Raw genomic sequence first — 23,798 nt, forward strand, 5'->3', positions numbered from 1 at the left:
CGCCCAAAAGAAGCAGCGAGGGGGCGGAGCTTGGGGCGCGCCGCGGAACGTGTGTGGGAAGCGGAGCACGAGCACGTACCCCTCGCGCAGGCCTAACGGCGTCCGAGCGTCGGGCTCTGCCCCTCTCGCGGTAGCAGGGCGGGCGATGGGGTCCGGGCTCCTGCTCCGAGGGGCCGCCGCTCTGTCCGCCCGGGGGCTCCGCGCCGCAGCGGCCGGGAGGCTCTGCCCGCTGCTGCCCCGGCCGCGCGCCCGGCTCCTCAGCACTGGGGGCGCCTGGTGCCTCCGCGCCGCGCTGGGGCCGCCGGGCCAGGGGGAGCCGCCCCGGAGCGTGGGGCGCGGGAGGGGGGCGGCGCACAGCGAGGAGGAGGAGGAGGAGGATGAAGCGGAGCTGGAGGAGCTGCTGGCCCCAGGGCCGCCTCCCGGGGCCCAGCGGCTGCTCGTGGTGCACCCGGCCGTCAAGTGGGGAGCGAAAAAGCCCCAACTCACCACAGGTGAGGTGCGTGGGACTCCCCCCTCCACCGCCCCCCCACGGTCCCCAGTGATCGGGGCACCAGCCTCGGGCCCCCCCAATCCTCTGGCTCTTTCTTTTCCCTGCAGCAAGGGGTTCTGTGCGGGGAGATGCGCCCTCCTTAGCCTAACATCCCAGTGGAGGGAAGGCACAGGTCGTTTTTACCTTGACGTAGCGGGCTGACATGGGACCCTACTCCCCCACCTGGGATTTACCTTGAGTCGTTTCCTCAAGGTGAAAACTGCCTGTGCCTTGTCTTTGTGAGGATTTTACGCTATCTTGAAATACAACACTCACCTTTTTTTGCAGTGGACCTGGGAACCTCTCCAAAGCTAACTACTCAAACACTGGTTTCAGAGTAGCAGCCGTGTTAGTCTGTATCCGCAAAAAGAAGAACAGGAGTACTTGTGGCACCTTAGAGACTAACAAATTTATTAGAGCATAAGCTTTCCAAAGAAGTCAGCTGTAGTCCACGAAAGCTTATGCTCTAATAAATTTGGTAGTCTCTAAGGTGCCACAAGTACTCCTGTTCTTCTTTTTACTCAAACACTCACACTTGACAGATTGTAGCATAGTAGATTGAGGCCTGGTCTACACGGGGGGGATCGATCTAAGATACGCAACTTTAGCTACGAGAATAGCATAGCTGAAGTCGACGTATCTTAGATCGAATTAAAATTACGTACTTTGTGTCCTCGCGGCACTGGATCGACGGCCGCGGTTCCCCGTCGACTTTGCTTCCACCTCTCGCGCTGCTGGAGTTCAAAGAAGTCAACGGGAGAGCGTTCGGGGATCGATTTATCGTGTCTACACTACACGCGATAAATCGATCCCTGATAAATCGATCGCTACCCGCCGATCCGGACATACCCTTACTAACTTAGCCTCTGTGTAATGAAAAATGCTTGTCTGTCCCTCCTATCAGTTGTTGCTCAGTTCACTCTTAAAGCTTCTTCAGGATCTTCATGATTTAAATAAATCTTCAAGTATGTTAAATGTTGTTACAAAGCGAACAATGCACAATTGTTCTCCATCTCTACAGGCGGTAGGACAAGAAGTAATGGCCTTAATCTGCACCATGGGAGATTTAGGTTAGATATTAGGAAAATCTAACTATAAGGGTAGTTAAGCTCTGGCATGGACTTCCAAGTGAGATTGTGGATTCTCCATCACTGGAGGTTTTTAAGAACAGGTTGGACAAACACTTGTCAGAGATGATCTAGGTTTACTTAGGCTTGCCTCAAGGTAAGGGGCTAGATGTGATGAACTCTCAAGGTCCCTTCTAGTCTTACATGTCCATGATTCTATAATTCTAAATATAAACTTTAACTTGGGAGGCAAGCAGGAATGTTTGGCAAACAACCAGAGAACAATTTATATTTTTTAAGAGTTTGCTATATATTTCTTTCACATTATCAAGATATAAAGTCAAAATGGCCAACAGTTCTAGATCAATGTATGTTCCCCCTTTTAAATACTTAATGCCACATTGACAATGATTTGTTGCAAACTTAAGTCTTGATTCTAAAAACACTTATGGACATGATCAACTTTATTCAGGGCTTGTCTTCACTTCAGTGTTAGCTCTAGTTATCTGCACTCAATTTGACTGAGATTGCAGCATAACCACTCCGACGCATGCTAGGCTATCTGCTGCAAAACAGCACTCAAGCCACACAGAGTAACTGAGTCCCCATTACATTATTAGCTCAAACATCCGCGTCACTCGAGTTTCAAGACAAATGTTCCAACAGTCCAGTTAGTTCAAGTCTAAAGCACCACTTAACTCATGCTACAGATTTTTGTGTGTGCACAGGAGTCAAGTTAGGGGCAACACTCAAATTATACCTCAAGCTAACAAGGCACTGAAGATAAGCCCCTACATGAATAGTCTCATGGGATTGCTAATGTGCTTAATGTTAAGCAAATGCATGTTTCCAGGTTTGGGGCTTTGATAAGGCATACTGAGTTGTGTCTGGTTTCATTTCTCCACAACTGCAGCTAGTTATAGATATGTCAGTCTCTCTGGGATAGTAAGGAGTTTTGTCTTGGGTGACACCACTCCAAATGCTCCTGTCCTGCAGAAATCTGTAATAGAAAGCACTAGAGAGCATATAGTTTAGGGTATTTTACATTTGCATTTGATTCCTTGTCCTCTTCTTTACCAGTTTTATTAATTGGAATGTTTCTAATATGGTCGTAACAGCTGTTAGTGATTTTCAGATATCGTCCCTTCACTGCCACTTTAGTAGACTTGTGCCTCAACCAGTGCAGTCAATTTGATGAGGAAACTGCTTTGTCCAGTATAACTTTAAGGCACAAATTATGGGACTTCCACCATTTTCTTTGGGAGACTATTCTTCAGCCTAATTTCAATTTATCTCACTCATAGGAAGTTTATCTAAATTAGAACATAAGAACGGCCGTACCGGGTCAGACCAAAGGTCCATATAGCCCAGTATCCTGTCTACCGACAGGGCCAATGCCAGGTGCCCCAGAGGGAGTGGACCAACAGGCAATGATCAAGTGATCTCTCTCCTGCCATCCATCTCCATCCTCTGACAAACAGAGGCTAGGGACACCATTCCTTATCCATCCTGGCTACTAGCCATTAATGGACTTAACCACCATGAATTTATCCAGTTCTCTTTTAAACGCTGTTATAGTTCTAGCCTTCACAACCTCCTCAGGTAAGGAGTTCCACAAGTTGACTGCGCGCTGCGTGAAGAAGAACTTCCTTGTATTTGTTTTAAACCTGCTGCCTATTAATTTAATTTGGTGACCCCTAGTTCTTGTATTATGGGAATAAGTAAATAACTTTTCCTTATCCACTTTCTCCACATCGCTCATGATTTTATATACCTCTATCATATCCCCCTTAGTTTCCTCTTTTCCAAGCTGAAGAGTCCTAGCCTCTTTAATCTCTCCTCATATGGGACCCGTTCCAAACCCCTAATCATTTTAGTTGCCCTTTTCTGAACCTTTTCTAGTGCCAGTATATCTTTTTTAAGATGAGGAGACCACATCTGTACTCAGTATTCGAGATGTGGGCGTCCTATCGATTTATATAAGGGCAATAATGTATTCTGTCTTATTCTCTATCCCCTTTTTAATGATCCCTAACATCCTATTTGTCAATGTTGCTGGCCACAACCTGTGTTGTGAACTGTTTTCGGAAGTGCTGTTTTCAAAACTACTAGATATACTAAGATACACATAAAACAAACTGGGTCAGTGGTTCTCAACCATTTCTGTACCATTATCTCATGTTACAAACAAAAGAAAGTTTTGCACTCTCTTCCTTCTGTCTAGCCAGAAAGACAAAGAGGATGGTTGTAAACCGTTTGAAATCTATTTATGTTTCTAGTAAAGCAGGAGTCAGTATGGCTGCCAGTTGTTGTTCTGTTTATGAACCAGCATCACTGATGATGTCGGGAACAATGTGAACGACTCTAGAAGTTCTTTAAATATTTCTACCAAGCAGTAAGGCATTAACATTGTTTTGCTATCACAATTTTCCCACCACTTTTCTGTAAGTAGGGTTAAACAAAAATTATGATAGTAACCCTTTTAGGACTGAAATACAATGTTGATGCAAATAACTATGTAATTTCCTTGTTAATCTGTGCAGTTTTTTTGCCAATATAGTTTATACCAGTTCCTCAAATGAAAAGGACTTTTTTGCTGGTATAACTACATCTAATCTAGGGCTTTTGCTGTCCTATCTAAGTTGGTGAGGGCTATAATTTTTTTACATTCCTAACCAGCAGAGCTATGCTGGCAAAACTTCTTTAAGTGTAGACCAGGCCTCACTGTTTATGTTCTTATTGCAAATGTTTGAAATCTGTGTGCAGAGTTAGGACTGTATACTATAACCTTTTTTCTTTTTCTAATACTAAAGCTGAATTACAGATCGCTGAAGCTGTTGCTCTAATAAACACTCTTCATAATTGGACAGTTTTAGATAAAATAATTCTGTCTACAAAAACTCCCGAGAAGAAGTTTATTTTTGGCAAAGGAAATTTTCAGATTCTGACAGGTAAGAAGAAAACCAAATATTTCTTAATTCAATATATCATACTAAGTGAAAGATTTTTACCCTTCTTAAGCTAATTAATGATTATTGCAGACACAGGAGAGAGCTAAGGTTTTGTCTACTCCATAGGCAGGTTTACAAACAGGCTTCGGAGATGTTGATTAAAAACATGAAAGATGGAAATAACCAATACTTGCTGTAAGGGCTTGTTTTTACTGCAACAGTTAACATTAGTACTTGAGTTACTCTGCTCGACCTAGTCTAGCTCAAGTGAGAGTGATCATGCTGTGAAACAACATTTGCACTACAGAATGATTGGATGAGCTATAACTCCAGCTCTTGAATCCCCACTGCTAGCTTGAGCATCAGTAGCACTCGATTTCCAACCCACCTCCTTGCCAGTCCAGCTAGCTCAAGCCTAAGGCCTTGTCTACACTACGAGAGTAGTTCGATTTTACTTAAATCGAATTTTTGGAATCGATATTGCAAAGTCGAACGTGTGTGTCCACACTAAGGACAGTAATTCGACTTTGTGAGTCCACACTAACGGGGAAAGCGTCGACATTGGAAGTGGTGCACTGTGGTCAGCTATCCCACAGTTCCCGGAGTCCCCGCTGTCCATTGGAATTCTGGGTGGAGCCGCAAATGCCTTCTGGGTAAAAAAAATGTGTCCAGGGTGCTTTTGGGTAACTGTCGTCATCCGTCCATCACTCCCGCCCTCCCTCCCTGAAAGTGCCGGCGGCAAATCAGTTCGCGCACTTTTCTAGTCAGTGACAGCGCGGACGCCACAGCACTGCGAGCATGGAGCCTGCTGCAACCATCACTGCAGTTGTGGCCGCTCTCAACGCCTCGCAACTTATCATACACCTTTCCCTGAGGCAGATGCAGAAAAGTCAGGCGAGGAGGCTACGTCAACACGGTGATGGCCTGAAGTCTGAGAGTAGCACAGACCTCTCAGAAAGCAGGGGACCCAGCGCCGAGAACATCACGGTGGCAACGCCAGACAGCTACCGGTCAGTCGCGAACCAGTTTGGGGTGGGCAAATCTACCGTGGGGGTTGTTGTGATGCAAGTAGCCAAGGCAATCGTTGATGTACTGCTGCCAAAGGTAGTGACCCTGGGAAACGTGGAGGCGATCATAGATGGCTTCGCAGCGATGGGATTCCCAAACTGCGGTGGGGCCATAGATGGAACTCACATCCCTATCCTGGCACCGGAACACCAGGCCAGCCAGTACATTAACAGAAAGGGCTACTTTTCCATGGTGCTGCAAGCACTGGTGGACCACAGGGGACGTTTTACCAACATCTACGTGGGATGGCCGGGCAAGGTTCATGACGCTCGTGTTTTCAGGAACTCTGGTCTGTTTAGACGGCTGCAGCAAGGTATTTACTTCCCGGACCACAAAATAACTCTTGGGGATGTGGAGATGCCTATAGTCATCCTCGGGGACCCAGCCTACCCGCTAATGCCCTGGCTCATGAAGCCCTATACTGGCGCCCTGGACACTGAAAAAGAACTCTTCAACTACCGGCTGAGCAAGTGCAGAATGGTGGTGGAGTGTGCTTTTGGACGTCTCAAGGGGAGATGGAGAAGCTTACTGACTCGCTGTGATCTCAGCGAAACCAATATCCCCATTGTTATTGCAGCTTGCTGTGTGCTCCACAATCTCTGTGAGAGCAAGGGGGAGACCTTTATGGCGGGGTGGGAGGTTGAGGAAAATAGCCTGGCTGCTGATTACTCACAGCCAGACAGCCGGGCGATTAGAAGAGACCAGCGGGAAGCGCTGTGCATCCGGAAGGCTTTGAAAGCAAAGTTCCTGAGTGAGCAGGGTAACCTGTGACTTTAAAGTTTGTGTATTGAGAAGCTAAACCTGCCCCCGTTTCTTTACCCAGTTAATGTTGACTATCCTATCCAGTTACATACCCCCTTCACCCCACTTCCAACACACGTTTCAAAATAAAAATAGTTCTACTTTGTTAAAGCACACCGTTTTCTTTAATACTGTATTTGCGGGAATTTTTTAAAACTGGGACGCAGACTGTGGTGCGGAGCGGGTGTACTGTAGTGGCGCGAATGCAGCTTCTAAACTCAAGGATTGACAGGCTCCGCTGCGGTGGGATGGTTGTTTCAACGGAGCCTGTCACCCCTCCTGATAGGGACTGTGTGTATGGGGGGGTCTATGTGACTTTGTGGCAGGGGGAGGACGGTTACAGATCCCCTGCTGTGTGGCTCTGTGATCCTGCCTAAGGACCGCCGCTTAAGATCTGTAACTGCCCTCCCCTGCCACAAAGTCACAGAGCAACCCACCCCCCACCACATAACATGAAAACAACCTCCCAGACTAACCAGGGTAACTAGTCACTGCATCACTGCACTATGTATGTGCCCTGCTGCTGTGCCTGCCCCCGACTATATACCCTGCCAAAGGTGACTGTCCTGTCGAATTATCAACCCCCTATCCCCCCCTCCTCCAAAAGAACATGATGGAAACAGTAGTTAACAGAAACGTATTTTTTATTATCAACCAAACATGGAACTGGGAAAGTGAAACTTGGACGGGGGCTTGTGTCAGGCGGGAAGGAAAGAACTTGTCAAATTTTGGGGAATGAGAGCCTTCTGCTGCTCGAGCTCTCTGCAGGGGTGGAGTGAGAGTTAGCAGGGACTCTGCCGCCTCTCCTTCTGTGCACTTTGGGTGAGGGGAGTATGGGACTTGGTGGCGGGGGAGGGCGGTTAGAGATGGACTGCAGCGGGGCTCTGTCCTCCTGCCTCCGTTCCTGCAGAACATCCACAAGGCGCCGGAGCGTGTCCGTTTGCTCCCTCATTAGTCCAAGCAGGGTTTGAGTCGCCTGCTGGTCTTCCTGACGCCACCTCTCCTCCCGATCCATGTTGGCTTGGTGCATTCGGGTCAAGTTCTCCCGCCACTGGGTCTGCTGTGCTGCCTGGGCTCTGGAGCAGGCTATAAGCTCCGAGAACATGTCCTCCCGTGTCCTCTTCTTCTTATGCCTAATCCGCGCTAGCCTCTGGGAGTGTGATGACAGGCTAGGTTGTGAGACAGTCGCAGATGGGGCTGTGGGAATGGGAAAAAGGGAGTGAATTCCTCAGAAAGATAAATGTAGTTGTGAACAAAGAACATAGTCTTTCTCTGTGAACAAGACCATGCACAGCACCTATCACATGCGCACTCAGCACAAGGTCGAATTCTCGGCCTTCGCATTCAGTGCCTGGGGTCTTGCACAGCACATTTGAGAACCGTGTCAGGACAACGGAATTTCTGTTGCAGGCAGACATGGTAAGCCGTAGACTTGTGGCAGCTTAAAACTTTAATATTAGCAATGGCCTCATTTCACATTGAAATCAATGTCGGTCCCTGCTGCCAGCAATTCGGCAAGCAGGAAGTCTGCTCCTGTCCCACACCCTCGCGGCTGTCCCCGGGAACGATCCCTTTCGGCTGCCCCTCTCCCGCCTCCACCGCGTGGCTGCAAACCAGCGGTTACAGTTCTGTAAAGGAACGGCAAAGCAGTCCCAACACTAACATTCCCCTACCTCATTCAAAGCAGGTCATCATGAGCGACATCACCCTCATGAGGATCTCTGACAGCGAGAAAGAGCGAATGCTCCGGGAAAGCCTGCAAAGACCAGGGCCGTATGCCGCCATGCTGTGCAGAGCAATGATTCCAGAGTACTTGCTTGTCTCGTGGCGTGGCAACGTGTCCTACTACGGAGGACCCAATAAGGCCGCTCTCCCCAAGAACCTAATGCAGCGGATTTCCAATTACCTCCAGGAGAGCTTCCTCGAGATGTCACAGGAGGATTTCTGCTCCATCCCCGGACATATAGACCGCATTTTACTGTAGCTGCTGTAGCAGTGACTAACCAGTAGAGCGGCTTGGGCAGGACAATCATGCAAAACCGGACATTGCTAGATTTTTTTTCAATAGTTGCACTGCCCATGACTGAACCGTTAAGCTAATCAAACTAATCATGAGAAACCCATTTTTTAAATTGTTAATATTCCTGTTCTGTTACAAATAAATGTTTAGATTTTTACAACACTTACTGGCTGATCCTTCCCCAGATTCTGTGTCAGGGGTAACGGCTGGGGAGGGTTGGTAGGGGATCTCTGTAAGGGTGATGAAGAGATCCTGGCTGTCGGGGAAATCAGCGTTGTGAGCGCTGTCGACTGCCTCGTCCTCCTCATCTCCTTCCTCATCCTCCCCGTCCGCTAACATGTCCGAGGATCCAGCCGTGGACACTATCCCATCCTCAGAGTCCACGGTCACTGGTGGGGTAGTGGTGGCGGCCGCACCGAGGATGGAATGCAGTGCCTCGTAGAAACGGGATGTCTGGGGATGGGATCCGGAGCGTCCGTTTGCCTCTTTGGTCTTCTGGTAGCCTTGTCTCAGCTCCTTGATTTTCACGCGGCACTGCGTTACATCCCGGCTGTATCCTCTCTCTGCCATGTCTTTAGAGATCTTCTCGTAGATCTTTGCATTCCGTCTTTTGGATCGCAGCTCGGAAAGCACGGACTCATCGCCCCACACAGCGATGAGATCCAAGACTTCCCGATCAGTCCATGCTGGGGCCCTCTTTCTATTCTGAGATTGCACGGCCATCACTGCTGGAGAGCTCTGCATCGTTGCCAGTGCTGCTGAGCTCGCCACGATGTCCAGACAGGAAATGAGATTCAAACTGGCCAGACAGGAAAAGGAATTCAAATTAAAATTTTCCCGGGGCTTTTCCTGTGTGGCAGTTCAGAGCATCCGAGCTCGTACTGCTGTCCAGAGCGTCAACAGAGTGGTGCACTGTGGGATAGCTCCCGGAGCTATTAGCGTCGATTTCCATCCACACCTAGCCTAATTCGACATGGCCATGTCGAATTTAGCGCTACTCCCCTCGTCGGGGAGGAGTACAGAAGTCGAATTAAAGAGACCTCTATGTCGAACTAAATACCTTCGCGGTGTGGACGGGTGCAGGGTTAATTCGATGTAACGGCGCTAACTTCGACATAAACGCCTAGTGTAGACCAGGCCTAAAGCACTTAAGTCGAGCTAGAGATTTGTGTTATGGATGGAAGTTGGGTGTGGGTCAAAACTCGAATTTTAACTTGAGCTAACAGTACAGTGAAGACAAGCCCTAAATGTGTGATATATAGTATGATTCTAAATACCTTAAGTAAAGGGCCCAGCTACTCAGCAGAATCCACAAACTAGCCAGTAGCAGATGCCAACAAGAGGAATGCGTCCTAAGCCCTGCCCCTCAGGGAGTTAGGCACCTCAGTCTAGGCTGGAGGGAGACACACACAAACACCAATTTCCTCTCTACCCGGGGGGTGCTTGACTCGCCACCTCCACCCAGGCCTACCCACACTCCATCCCTTCCACCAAGCTCCCACCCTGGGCCCCACCCCCACTCCACCACCTTCCCCCAAGCCCTGCCTCTTTCTGCTCCCACTCCACCCCTTCCCCCAAGGTCACACCCCCACCTCTTCCTGGCCCCGAGCGCATCCTGTTCCTGCTTCTCCCCCTCCCTCCCACCGCCTCCTGCACTGGGGGAAGGGGAGAAGATTGGCTGCCAATGGGTTCTAAGCACCCGCTAACTTTTTCCCTGGGTGCTCCAGGCCTGGAGCACCCATGGAATTGGCATCTATGGAGACATCTCTGCTTGGAATCCACAGCCGTGAACCCTCTCTTGGAGTCAGTCACCTAAGCTGTTTCTTGCAAGAATGGTGGCTGCACATGCCTAACTCCACACAAAATTGCTGGTGCAAGTGGATCTCCATTATAACCTTTAGCCCACAGGGCCGCCCAGAGGGGGGAGCAAGTGGGACAATTTGCCTTGGGCCCACAGGGGCCCTGTGAGCCCTGGCCGAGAATCCCTTCCCTGGCTACTCACCTGGCTGTGGTCCGGGTCTTCGGCGGCGGGCCCTTCAGTCGCTCCAGATCTTTGGCAGCATTTCGGCAGTGGGTTCTTCAGTGCTGCTGAAGACGCGGAGCGAGTGAAGGACCCGCCGCATACTTAGAGCGTCACCTGGTGAGTACAAGCGCTGCAGTGGGTGGCGCCTTTATGTCTACTCCCCTGCTTTCCCCAGACCCCCTGAATCTTCTGGGTGGCCCTGTTAGCCCAGTGGGTAGAGCACTCACCTGGGATGTAGGAGTCCCCGGTTCAGTTCCCACCCCCACCTGATGAAGTTAAGCGATGTAAACATGGGTTTCACACCTTTCAGGTGAATGCCCTAACTACTGAACTAGAGAGTCATTTTCATGCTCTCTGGCCCAATGCATATTTAAGTAGTTCTACAAAGTTGACTTGCTCAGTAGGAGAGATGAGAGAGACCAATGTCAGACTATTCTACAGCCCAGTGATTAGGTGGGAGACATCTGCTCAGGAAGAGGGAGGACTTGAACCAGGGTCTCCCATATCCTGGGTGAGTACCCTTTAGCCTACTGTCTAGAGAATCAGGGAGAGCCGCCCCCCGCTGCCATTTTGTATGTACAAAGTAGGAGGGAGAACACCTATCTTCACCTGGTTGGAGGAGTGCACTGGGGCTTAGGTGTGATAAAGGTGTCCAGGCACTGCCTAAGGCAGCAATGTGCATGCCTAGAGGCAGAAATTTAGGCGCATAAGGGACTTTCACAGCAAAAATGTACAGCGAGGGAGTTTGGGCCCCTACAAGATAAGGTGACAGCTGAACAGCAATTTTGAGGATTTCATTTTCACCTACATTTTACACTTAGGCACCTAAATCCTTTTGTGGATCTGGGCCCTAGTACTCTTCTTAGTCTCCATTGGACAGCAAGAAGCATCCTAGCATGTTTGTTGGCAATCTCAACAGCCCATAATCCATGGACTGAATGGGCCTGGAAGCAGAACTTTATCCTCTCATCCTTGTTGGTAGTCCTTTTAGAATACACTTGAAACACATAGTCGCACAATGTGAAAGCATGTGCTGCTATGCCTGTTCTGTGAACAAAGAGTGTACTTTTGTGTACTGTTAGTCTGTTATTTCATGAACACTGCATTCACTTTTTAACATATAATTAAAATAGCCTTTTTGCTCTAGATTGGCATGAACCATTACAAAATTACACAATGCAATCCTCTTTATTTAGAAAAGATTAAAGGATTACCGCACATAACGGCTGTCTTCTTGAATATAGAAAGGCTGTCTCCACTGACAAAGGTAATTTAAAAAACAATATTTAAGTGTATTTTTTTATGTTCCACATCAGTGGTGGGCAATCCCATCAGTGTAATCCAGCCACGGAGCTGTGGGCGGCCGTGAACATGTAAACAAACTGGTGGCCCACCAGCGGATTACACTGATGGGCCACGTGCAGGCTACAGATTGCCCACCACTCTTCTACATCCAAAGATTGTGGCTTGGTCTACACTACCCCCCCTAATTCGAACTAAGGTACGCAACTTCAGCTACGTGAATAACGTAGCTGAAGTCGAAGTACCTTAGTTCGAACTTACCTTGGTCCACACGCGGCAGGCAGGCTCCCCCGTCGACTCCGCGGTACTCCTCTCGCCGAGCTGGAGTACCGCAGTCGACGGCAAGCACTTCCGGGTTCGACTTATCGCGTCCAGACTAGACGCGATAAGTCGAACCCAGAACTTCGATTTCCAGCCGTCGAACTAGCTGGTAAGTGTAGCCAAGGCCTGTGTTTGGAATGTACTGATGCTCTGAAAAGTAAAGACCTACTTTTGACTCAAAAGCTGCACATGACATTTTTTGAAGGCAATCTGGCCAAATTTATGCCTGGTGTAATCAAACCTAGTTCCATTGACTTTATTGAGCATTATGCCTCTTACTTCATGGCTGAATTTGGCTCACCAACATCCTGGTAGTCTTTTAATCTGGGTTCTACTCCCAGCTCTGCCACTGATTCATTGGTATCTTGGACAAGTCACTTAACTTTTGTGCCTCAATATCTCCATCTGTAAATTGGGGGGAAACTTAGCCTTCTTTGTAAAACACTTCAGGATTTTGGGATGAAATGTGCTCTATGTTAAAATGCTAGGCATTAATATTTAACATGAAATTAGTTATAAATGCAAGCTACACATATATTTGAATTTTCATGTACTACTTTTCTTTACACTTACCAGTGTCCCTTTAAAACATACTTAAAAAGTAACATTTTGTAAATTTTTAAAAACCTTAACTTAATTACTGATGATTCCTTTGATGATGAAAACTGGAAAAATTAAAAATGAATATGCTTTTCACTATTTATACTGTGCTTTTATTTTTTCTATTTCATTTAGGGAAATAGAAACCACTGGTACTTGTCCCTTAGACATTGTAGTGATAGGCAATTTTAGAAAAGCACTGAAAATAGTGTCACTTTCTAGTTCTCATGCATAAGCAGCATCCTGCACTGTTTTGGTTGCAAACTCTGCAATAGAATATTATTCCTTACAAATTGGTTTTATTTAAAGTGTTTAGACAATTATGGATAGAGTTTGTGAAAAGATTTTAAGTTCCACATTTTTTGACAAAAAGAAGACACATTTTTCCCAAAAATTTACCAGTTTTTCATCGTCCTCTCATTTGTGGAAATCTTTCTATTCACATTAGGTTTTGTAAAAGCTTGTTTTACCAAACTTAAACCTTGGACATAATTTAACATGACAGTGGCCATGATTCAACAAGGTATTTAAGAATGTGTGTAACTTTAAGCACATGAGCAGTCCAATGAACTTCACTGGGACTACTCATACTTAAGCACCTTACTGAATCAGGGCTGACCCAGCTTGCAGCAGAAAAAGAACTCCGTGTAAGCTCGCAAGCTTGTCTCTCTCACCGACAGAAGTTGGTCCAATAAAAGATATACCTCACCCACCTTGTTGCTCTGCAGTTTAATTTCTTCACCCTGCTGCATGCAAATTGACTTATCTACATTGTCCTAAAAAACTCTCAGGTTATCCTATCTTATGTTTTTAAAGAAAGAACTGGAAGATGCTTGGGGAGTGACAGTTTTTGACAGATACACAGTTGTCCTTCATATTTTTCGTTGCAATGCTCGGACTAAGGAGGCAAAACTTCAGATCGCGTTGGCTGAAATCCCGCTTCTCAGGTACCTTCGATTATGCAAATAGCAGATGTTAGTATTTTGATATAATATAAAGGCATTTTCTTCACAATCACTAAAATGTTAGTACCATTCTTGAGGGGGAGAAGTCAATGGTTCTTTTTTGTATAATATGCTTTATAGCATGTTGTGCCGTAAACTGTCCAGAACAGATTAGAATATAGCATTGCTTTAAGCTTTTCACCATTGACTAGCAAAAAAAAAAAGAGAGAAGGAAAAGAAGAAGCTGTTCACGAGATATTCTTACCAAATACATTTCTCGTGTGGATTTCTAGTTCATCCCAATCCCAGTAACCTGCCAGGAACAGCAGCAGCAACTTTATTCTTAGAAAATATATGGCAAATTTATAGTATATAGAATTAGAATTTTAGCTCTCAACAGAGGAGTTGAGAATATCAGATTAGAGTCTGGTTGATTTATGTGTGTATCCCACATCAAATACACCTGTACCCCGATATAATGCAGTTCTCGGGAGCCAAAAAATCTTGCTGCGTTCCAGATGAAACCGCGTTATATCAAACTTGCTTTGATCCGCCGGACTGTGCGGCGTCTCCCCCCCTTACCTCCCCCCCCAAGCGCTGCTTTACCGCGTTATATCCAAATTTGTGTTATTTCAGGTCGCGTTATATCAGGGTAGAGGTGTACTGGCAAGTTTAATAAAGTATATGATATATTTTGTATAATTATCATTCCTATCCCTGACTGAAGTCAGTTAGAGTTATGTATGTGCATTTGAGAGTATGATTGGCTCCCTGAAATTTTGGCTCAGTCATTTTTTTTCTGCAGTTATTATTTGCTAACTGTGTTGTCTGTTGGGGAGCCAGGAAATTTGGATTCCATTCCCAATAATGCCACTTAGCCATCATATGGCGTTGGGCTAGTCACTTAACTTCTCTGTGTCCCAGTTTTCCCAGCTGTAATATTAAATTATTACTACTTAGCCATGTTTGTGAAGTCATTTTAAGATCCTTTAATTAAAGTCACTATATTTACTTTGGTACAAATGTTACTTTTCTTCCATTGCCAGAACAAATCTGAAAAATGAGATGTCTCAGTTAGATCAGCAAAGAGGTGGATCAAGATACATCATGGGTTCAGGTAAAGTGTAAATATTTATGTGAACTGTAGGATTATCCTCTATAATCTATGATCAGGTTTAATTGCTTTTTGGAAGCCGTGGTAGTTGTGACCAGGGTGGATTGATTTAAGAAAAGGCTATTTTAAATCAATTTAAATAATTATCTAAATCACCAAGTGGAAAGTCTTGATTTAAATTATTGATTTTAGTCAGCTTTTCCATTTGTACTTCAGTTTGTTTTCTAAAGAAAGGTGCATTCTCATTGGCTGATATAACCAGTAAAATATGTTGATTTACAACTAAATGGAGCCTTTATACTAGATTTGGTACATCTGTTTGCTATCTAGTAGGGTACACTGACTATAACTGTATACGTTTATTTAAGCAATTATATAGTTTAATATTTTCAGATTCTTATTGTATATTTTTAGTATGTTAGAAAATGGTGAAATGATATATTGCTTATTTACTAGCTAATTTAACTGTTTGCTTGTGGCTTGTGTCAAGCTGCATTAGGTTGGTAACAGGAATTTAATTAAACACATAAAACAGCCTGTAAAATGTATTTTTATTAAACAAAACTACCTTAAATATTTTGGATACATAAATTGCTGTATTTTTCCATGAGTAAGTTGCCCAGGTGAGTGGAGTCATAAATACTCATGATTTGAGAATTGAGCCAATCAGAGCTCAGATAGGGCTTAGTGGACGATTCTGATGACATACATGACCATATACATATACACAGGCCACATTATTAGTATTTTTAAAATGCCTAAAGATGTGTTAGTTGCCAAAAAGGGCAATGAGCAGCCTATATGGTTGCTCTGGTATGACACCTTTAAAAGTCAATTGTAACTTTGTCTTGGTTCTGTCTTAGTTAAGCAATTGAATCCATGTATTCTTAAGACTGCTTTGAATTTGTATTGTCAGTTCTCTATCACTGTTTTAAGTAGTTTCCTAACACAGCTTGATTTCTATATCTCTTACTGGTTATTCAGCCACTTATTAGTTTATAATCTTTAGGCGAAACTTTCATGGAAATGCAGTATCGTCTCTTGAAAGAAAAAGAATTTAAAATTAGGAATGCCCTGGAAAAGCTGAGAAGAAAGAGGTCTATACTCCGAGCTCAGCGTGAAAGGCGTGAGTTTCCAGTTATCTCAGTAATGGGCTACACTAATTGTGGTAAGAAAAAACTCCTGAAATTATAACACAGGAGAGCTTACATTTCTAATATTTAATTAGAAGCACTAGCCAAAATCCCATTTCAGCATGCATGGGCTTTGTGTTACAGAATTTTAATTAGTTCCCTGATTGTCTAATGAATACATGTCAATGAGAATTTTGGTAGAAAGGGAAACAATGCTTGCTGTTTTAGTGAGATCTGCTGCACTTCTAGAGCCATGTTTTGCCCTGGATAATTGCTCAATTCCAATTATTGTCAGTAGGCATTCTGCATACTGTACAAGGGGAGATTATGCCTCTTAATGTGTATCCTTATCACTGGTCAAAATGGATACTAGGTTAAGACTCCATTCTAACTTTATAACTTTCTGGAGACAGCCAGCAGATTGAAAATAATTACTATCAGTACCAACATGAGCTGGATTTACACTGGTGATCTAGGGGTAAAAGTTCCTGTATCCCATTGAGTCATGTATGTTAATCTTACTTGAAGCAGTCTGTTTAAATTGTGTTTTATTCAGCTCTGATTTCTGTTAGGGAAAACCACTTTGATCAAGGCATTGACTGGAGATGAAGGACTGCAGCCTCAAGATCAACTGTTTGCCACTCTTGATATTACAGCTCATGCTGGCTATCTGCCCTCACACCTGGCAGTTATTTATGTTGACACTATAGGGTTTCTCTCTGAATTGCCCCATGATCTCATTGAGTCCTTTTCAGCCACATTAGAAGATGTGGCTTACTCAGTAAGTAATTGATTCTAAAACATATCAATGTCTGGACTATTGTCTTTGGGACAGTCTTCATCTTTGCAGAGGGGTGGGAGTTAACTGGCTTGCTGTTTATAGTGGTACATCTGACTAGCTTTATTGCAACATTTGGTTGGTGGTGGATACTATCGTCACTATTGCACAATATCTTGTGGTAAGCCAGTATTCCACTTTTATGTTTTGTGTATTTTTAAGTGACAAGATTTCAGAAATAAAATGTATACAAAGTATCCATGTCTGTTCCAATAGAATTGTATAAAAATCTAGATAGAGGTTTACAGAGCTTTGAGAATAGCTTTTTTTAAAAGAAAGGTGTAGGGAGAAACTTTTTAGAAATTTGTTTAAAATTAAATTTATTTCAGTACCATTCAATAACAGCCCAGTAGGTGTGAATAATCATGAAATTAATTTAAATGTACTTTCCAAAGACTTTGCTATTAAAATGAATTTCAAATGGCATGAGAGCCATACAGTTCATATACACTCCCACAGATATGTAAACACCAAGTTAACATATAAAACTCACAACAATGACATTTTGAAAGCTAAGACTCCAACTGTCTTTATTTGTCCTTTTCTGCCTAGTTATTGCAGTTTATGCAAGATGTTACTTTTGGACCTCTGTGTTTAGAAATTTTTACAATAATATGTAGGCCCGAGATGCTGAACCATTTCAAGACAGGTGCTAAAAATAAAAGGTTGCTATATTTTGGGTGCCTGTAGTGTGTCACTTGCAATATGCTTCTTGCCCACATCTCTGGTCATGGGTGCACCAAGGCCTAATATTGTATATACAGTTTATGCCAACAGATTTATTGCATACCAGAGGTTCTCCATCTCTGACACAGGTGTACTAAAGGCTACGGGAAAGAATAAAGTTCTAGAGTGTTTTATAGCATTACAAAAAGCATGTGTTACCTAATATCCCAGTTTCTGGTGGCTAGGATAAAAATCACTGCCCGTCTTACAAGCTTTTTGAAGTGGGGTTTGAGTTGTTCCTTCTTTACCTCCCCAAAATTACACAAGCAGTTTTGGGGGTTTTTTGGTGTTGGATTTCTTCAGGGATATTACCTCTCTTTCCGCTGTATTTTTCAAGTCCCTGTCTTTGCTCAGCCTTGGCTTGGAAGGCTGAGCCAATTTCTCCCTGAAACCTAAGAAAATCATAACTAACTTGGTTGGGAGGGTTTGTTTTGAGGCCATATGAGGCAGTTGCAACCCTTTATGGACCTAAGGGCCAAGCTACAGACCTACTACACATCTAGCCTTCCACTTTGGAGTAAACATTTGGTCTTGATTTGAAATCTGTTCGAGAAATACAGCTTAATTTGTCAACCTGTCTGTGTACTCTCCACTACAAAGGAATGTGTCTCATGAAACAGAAATGCCAAATATTATTTTAAAACAGCCATTATCACCAGTAATCATATTGTGTACTTTATATTTGCTAGGATTTAATAGTTCATGTGAGGGACATTAGTCATCCAGAAACTGCCCTCCAGAAAGCAAGTGTTTTGTCTGTTCTGAAGAATCTTAATCTTCCAAGCCATTTACTGGATTCAGTTGTAGAAGTTCATAACAAAGTGGATTTGATAGAACGGTAAGAGGAAAAGTACAGTTCTAAAACTGTTATTGCACTTTAACTCATGTTTCCTAGTTGCATTGTAGTATTTACAAATACTTGCAAAGAATCTAGTTTTCCAGACCTGCAGGAAGCTTCCAGCCACCTTTTGTATACACTGCTAGGATACTGGTTCCTCAGTCCTTTCCTTATATAAGGATCTGGAGAGCCTTGTCTTTAGAAGTAAAATAAGATCAGAGCTCATTATCATCAGCAGATAAGATGTCTGTGTAGTCAGACACCAGAACCTAATATATAGCCAAATAGTCTTTTTGGAACACGTCCAGCCTTTACTCTTTTTAGAGGTGCAACCCCTCATCTGCTGTTAAATTCCTGCATCTCAGTTAAGTCATCTGCTCTGCCATCTCTAGCTGACAGTTGTTGTCTTCCAGGTATCAGTCCCCTGAAACAAATACTATAGCTGTTTCTGCTCTTCTTGGATACGGATTAGAAGAACTGAAAGAGGAGATTGAGAGAATAGTTTTGAAAACAACTGGGAAAAAGATTCTGACAATTAAAGTCAACTTAGCTGGACCTCACCTAAGGTAAATAATTGTGACTTCTACAGTTAGACTTTTTGAAAGGCAGGTGTGTGTGTGTCTGTATACACATATCTTTTTCTGAGAAGTTGACAAATTGTATTAATTTTGGTTTCAATCTGTGATAAGAATGAGGAGACAACTTTTGAAATTTTGTCTGACCAAACTCAGATGAAATGATATAGTCTCCCAAAGAAGTCTAGATTCTGGTTTTTAAAGTGTTCTTTTGTAGGAGGACATACAAGAAGTAATTCTTCTATATTGTTTTATTTACTATGTATATGCATTCAAATATTTTTTTTCAAATGATCAACCTATTGGAGCTAGAGCCACAGTTGAATCCAATAGAAGACCACAAATCTTAGACGTTTTGTGAAGTATTATACCTCTTTTCAGAACAGGAGTAGCTTATTTTGGGAGCAAAAATAAGAATGTTTCCCTTTGTTAGGCTTATTTGTTTCAAAGTGTGGATTTACTTGCATTTAAAATGTATATAAATGTCATGTACTTGATGTAAAATAAAGGCCTTGTTTTGTGCATTATTGAAAGCCTGTAAGATGCTGATGAGTTTTTCTTTTCAGTTGGCTGTATAAAGAAGCAACAGTTCAGGAAGTGGATGTTATGCCTGAAGATGGCACAGCCAACGTGAAGGTGATAATAAGTAATTCTGCCTTGGGCAAATACAAAAAACTTTTCCCACAATAACAAGTTATTTATTCTGTGCAATACTCTTTGGAAAAAGAACTAATCAGCTGGCAGTGAGGCTATTTGAAATGAAGGTAATCTCTATGTTCATATGCAGCAGAGAGTGTCTATCCTGCCCACTTGAGTATTTTGGACACATGACATTGAGCTGGAGCTATGTGAAATGGTGTCAGTGCTTCCTAAATGCCTCTGCATGGAAATATTACAGATCTCCAGCCTCTGTCCATTAACAAACACACACCAAGGAAAGCACTAATTTCAAACTCTGAAGCATTCATCAGTGTGTATTGGAACTGCACAAAACTGCTCTAAACTCTGGCCCTGGCGGATTTGTGAACCACTGTGTGGTAACCAAATTCAATTTCAGCAAATTGACAAGTTTATTAAATCATGTATACTAGTTTTTATGTAACAGGTTTAAGAATAAATATTGTTTATTACTCCTGGTCCTGACCACTTTTATTTCATGATTGGAAATTATAAACTGTAGAGGGAAAAGAGAGATTGCTGGCCACCACACAGTTCTTAAACATCTTATAAATAATAGAGGTTGCTGTGTTCATTAAGCATTTTGCTTACTAAAAGGGTAGTACAAACGATTTAGTTAATTATGAGGGTAAAAAGTGCATGTTTCTGTAGAGTTTTAAGCAAGGAAATAGAAAAAACAAACTTTTCTACAACACAAATCTCCAAACAAAATAAGGAACTACTACCTATCCTTCAATACTGTGTTTTTTAAAATTATAGAAGATGTTAAGGGTGAAGTTAAATCTTTCCTGCTTAAGAATTGATATCGCAGTGTGGGCCATAGCTATTGACAGAACTCATCTGACTGTAAAAATCAATAGGGATTTCTGCGTCAGACCTGATGGCACAATATGTTGTAGGCCTATTATGAGCTAACCACAGGATTCCAGTACAAGGAAGCCAAGGAAATTATATCTCAAATTTAAACTTAGAAGAATGTAATATTTACAAAAAAGGAGAGGAAAAAAAAAGATTATGAATGAATAGGAAACAGAAAATGTAGCAACACTAGAGAGAACTGTGAGGCAAATAACTCTGTGTGTATCATAGAAGTGAATAAAAGTTTGTTTACTGGGTAAGAGAATACTGTGCAGAAAAACATCTAAATACATGTAATACAGCATTTTATGCAAATGACACATTGAAAAAATCTATATACACTTTTATAAATCCAACAAAATACCTCACTGCTATATACTAACAGTAAACAGAGAGAACATGGATAAGAAATGCCATGACAGACTGGCAGAATTGTTTTTAAACAATGTTGGGGTTTCCATTGACACACCACCCAAAAATCAGTGTGAAGTTTCACAAAGAGGCAATTTCTTTGCCATTTATTTCTGGAACTCAAATATGATTTGGGGTCAAATAACATTTGAGTTCAGTCTCGTCTCTAGTGGATGTTTGTTCATCTTAACAACCCACCACTGGTATAAAAAGTGTGTTGCTCATCTAAAGAATGAGGTATACTGACAGAGCTGCACAATAAAGCTTATGCTACACAATGAAGTTTATACAACACCTGCCTCCTCTGTTCATGGCTCTTGCCAATGATTGGTCCTCACTTTCATGATCAATAAAAATGCACCTACTTTATCCAAAAACTAAAACAGAAAAATAGTATTAACAATCAGTGCATGGCATAAAACCCATGATTTGCAATGTAGAAGTAAGTCCAGCTATCCGGTATCTGCTTTAGTTGCTATTTTGTTAAGTAAGAGGGGGAAAAGTCTGTTTTCAGTTATATAAATATTAATCTAGAGCATAATTTAGGCTGGAAATTGGAAGATTTCTGACCATCAAAGGAGTGAGGTTCTTGAACAGTCTTCAGCTGGGGTAGTGGGGGAAACAACTAGTTTTAAAATGGAGCATGATATGTTTATGAAAGGGTTGCCTACAATAGTAGGGGACTGGACTTGATGACCCAGGTGGTCACGTCCAGTCCTATGAATTTGGAACTCTATTAAAGATACTCTAGATTTACATCAGTGTAAATTAAAGTAGCCTTTAGTCCATAGCATATTCTAGTTCAATTGAAGTGTGAAAAACATTTAAAAAAAATTTGCTTGTCTTTTACTGGGCACTACATAACAGCCCCTTCATTGAAGACATTTCAAGCTCAATGGGCAAAAGTCTACTCAGAGGGCCCAGTTGTGCTACCTTGAAGTCAGGATTGGCTTGACTATAAAATGGGGGCAATATCAGGCCTTCGGAATATGTAGTAAACAGTAGTATGTTAGCATAGAGACTGCTGATGAACATTGTAATAATAAACTTACCAGGGTGTAAGACAGACACTAAAGGATCAGTTCAGTACCCTCTTGGGTACAGTATTGCCATTTCCCTCCAAGATGCCAAAATGCCCACCTGATGACCAACTTGACATATTCCAGAATAATGCCAAGATTCTTTAAGAACACTGTCAGTTTTGATAAATTTACTTACAGGCATAGTAATAATGCTTTAGATTATCAAAACAATGAATTCTAAAAATCTAATTTTCTGTTTGCTAATTATGTTGTGTACTTTTAACATTTCACTCACCTTGGCCCATGAAAACAAACTACACCTCTACCTCGATAGAACGCTGTCCTCAGAAGCCAAAAAATCTTACCGCGTTATAGGTGAAACCGCATTATATTGAACTTGCTTTGATCCACTGGAGTGCGCAGCCCTGCCCCCGCCCCCCGGAGCACTGCTTTACCGCATTATATCCAAATTCGTGTTATATCAGGTCACGTTATATCGAGGTAGAGGTGTAATCAGTTTCACTGGTGCACATACTGAGATGTTTAGGTTACAAATGCGCGCACACACACACACAAACAAATATTTAAATCCATAACTAACATTTTTTATTGAAATAACGAAACTATTTGCATTAAGAATATATTTAAAGAAAAAAATCAATAGTAAACAAATTTATTTTCTCTGTTTTGCAAAGATGAGTAACGTTCTTAGGATATTCTCTAACACCAGTTACTGCAATATTTATGCTCTTCCCAGCTAAATTACACCTACGTGGCAAGGGCTCTAGCGAACTTAAGGAGAAGCCTTCTTGCTCTTCTTCCTCCCCTAGTTATAGGCAGTTTTGCTTGCCATAAGCATTGTGTATTTTAAAGTCTGATTTTGGTACAAAAGTGTCAACTAATGAATCTTCACAACATACCTGGGAGGAAGAAACATCATTTATGTACACATATGATGTATCTGAACCAGGAAAATTGCCTTTCCTGTGAGAGATGATCAAAAGCTACTCAATCATACCAAGGTTATGAAGCTGAAAGTCTTGAAACATCCTTTAATTCAGTCTCATTACCATAGTAATGTAATGGAGGGATGATTTTTTTGTTAAGTTCTATCACATCATTCACAAAATCATGATTTCCTATGAAGTCTCCAGCAATGATGTTGATACATTCCCTCTTTGGTCCTGGATACTGTTGCTTTATCCAGAGTTTCAAGACTGGAAGGCTAGAAAGGGCCATTTTCTTCAAGGATCCAAATGGATGTTCCAGAATGTACTCTAAGTTTTCAGTAAGGTTAATCCCTGCAACAAAGAAACAGTCTGAAAAAAAAAAAGAAACATTGAATTGGTATCTGTCACTACTGAGCATTGACTCAGCCCTATATCTAGTGCAGGGGTCGGCAACGTTTGGCACGCAGCTCACCAGGGTAAGCACCCTAGCGGCCGGGCCAGTTTATTTACCTGCTGACGCGGAAGGTTCGGCCGATCGCGGCCCCTACTGGCCGCGGTTCACCGTCCCGGGCCAATGGAGGCGGCGGGAAGCGGCGCGGGCGAGGGATGTGCTGGCCGTGGCTTCTCGCTGCCCCCATTGGCCCGGGACGGCGAACTGCGGCCAGTGGGGGCCGCGATCGGCCGAACCCACCACGTCAGCAAGTAAATAAACTGGCCCGGCCCGCTAGGGTGCTTACCCTGGCGAGCCGCGTGCCAAACGTTGCCGACCCCTGATCTAGTGTTTTTTTCTTGAATAATTAGCAGAGGAGCTTCCTCCAGAAAATTAGGTACCTTTCCAGTAACTGGAGTTGTCTCAACAGCTCACTTTCTCATGCTATGCAGATATGGAGCAATTAAAACCAGTGAACCTAACTCAGGGCCACATGCTTCAATATATAGTCACTTAATTTACTCATCCTGTAAGAAAATATTCCCTGATTGCTAATCTCCATCAGTCGAGGAAAATTTTCATAAAGGTGAAAGCCTGGT

At 43.2% G+C, this 23,798-nt stretch overlaps 3 protein-coding genes across 7 annotated transcripts in view; 1 reads left to right on the forward strand and 2 right to left on the reverse strand.

The window, feature by feature from the left end:
- The first annotated feature begins 98 nt into the window (after window positions 1–98).
- GTPBP6 (GTP binding protein 6 (putative)) lies at window positions 99–19,986 on the forward strand. Of its 3 annotated transcripts, none has more exons than XM_054008758.1 (10): window positions 99–491; window positions 4,410–4,547; window positions 11,656–11,726; window positions 13,499–13,629; window positions 14,673–14,743; window positions 15,750–15,866; window positions 16,446–16,654; window positions 18,127–18,275; window positions 18,689–18,841; window positions 19,417–19,986. In XM_054008758.1, the coding sequence occupies exons 1-10, from the start codon at window positions 146–148 to the stop codon at window positions 19,538–19,540; spliced, it is 1,509 nt and encodes a 502-aa protein (XP_053864733.1). In that variant the 5' UTR covers window positions 99–145; the 3' UTR covers window positions 19,541–19,986. The 3 variants fall into 3 exon arrangements, with proteins under 3 accessions (XP_053864733.1, XP_053864726.1, XP_053864745.1); XM_054008751.1 differs by having other exon boundaries at window positions 100–491; window positions 15,750–15,908; XM_054008770.1 differs by lacking the exon at window positions 4,410–4,547 and having other exon boundaries at window positions 100–491; window positions 15,750–15,908.
- On the reverse strand, window positions 7,134–9,546 carry LOC128825895 (uncharacterized). The gene is made up of 2 exons (XM_054008783.1): window positions 8,604–9,546; window positions 7,134–7,613 (listed from the first exon to the last, which is right to left on the reverse strand). Exons 1-2 carry the CDS (start codon window positions 9,178–9,180, stop codon window positions 7,138–7,140), a joined length of 1,053 nt encoding a protein of 350 aa, XP_053864758.1. The 5' UTR covers window positions 9,181–9,546; the 3' UTR covers window positions 7,134–7,137.
- A 623-nt stretch (window positions 19,987–20,609) lies between the features above and the next one.
- PLCXD1 (phosphatidylinositol specific phospholipase C X domain containing 1) overlaps window positions 20,610–23,798 on the reverse strand; it is a 39,149-nt gene continuing 35,960 nt past the window's right edge. For all 3 annotated transcript variants that reach the window (XM_054008795.1, XM_054008802.1, XM_054008810.1), the window contains one exon: window positions 20,610–23,138. In XM_054008795.1, the coding sequence (XP_053864770.1) occupies window positions 22,843–23,138 (296 nt within the window). In that variant the 3' untranslated portion in view covers window positions 20,610–22,842. The remainder of the gene's footprint in view (window positions 23,139–23,798) is intronic.

The sequence above is a fragment of the Malaclemys terrapin genome, chromosome 1 (assembly GCF_027887155.1).
Source record: "Malaclemys terrapin pileata isolate rMalTer1 chromosome 1, rMalTer1.hap1, whole genome shotgun sequence".
Lineage (NCBI taxonomy): Eukaryota > Metazoa > Chordata > Testudines > Emydidae > Malaclemys > Malaclemys terrapin.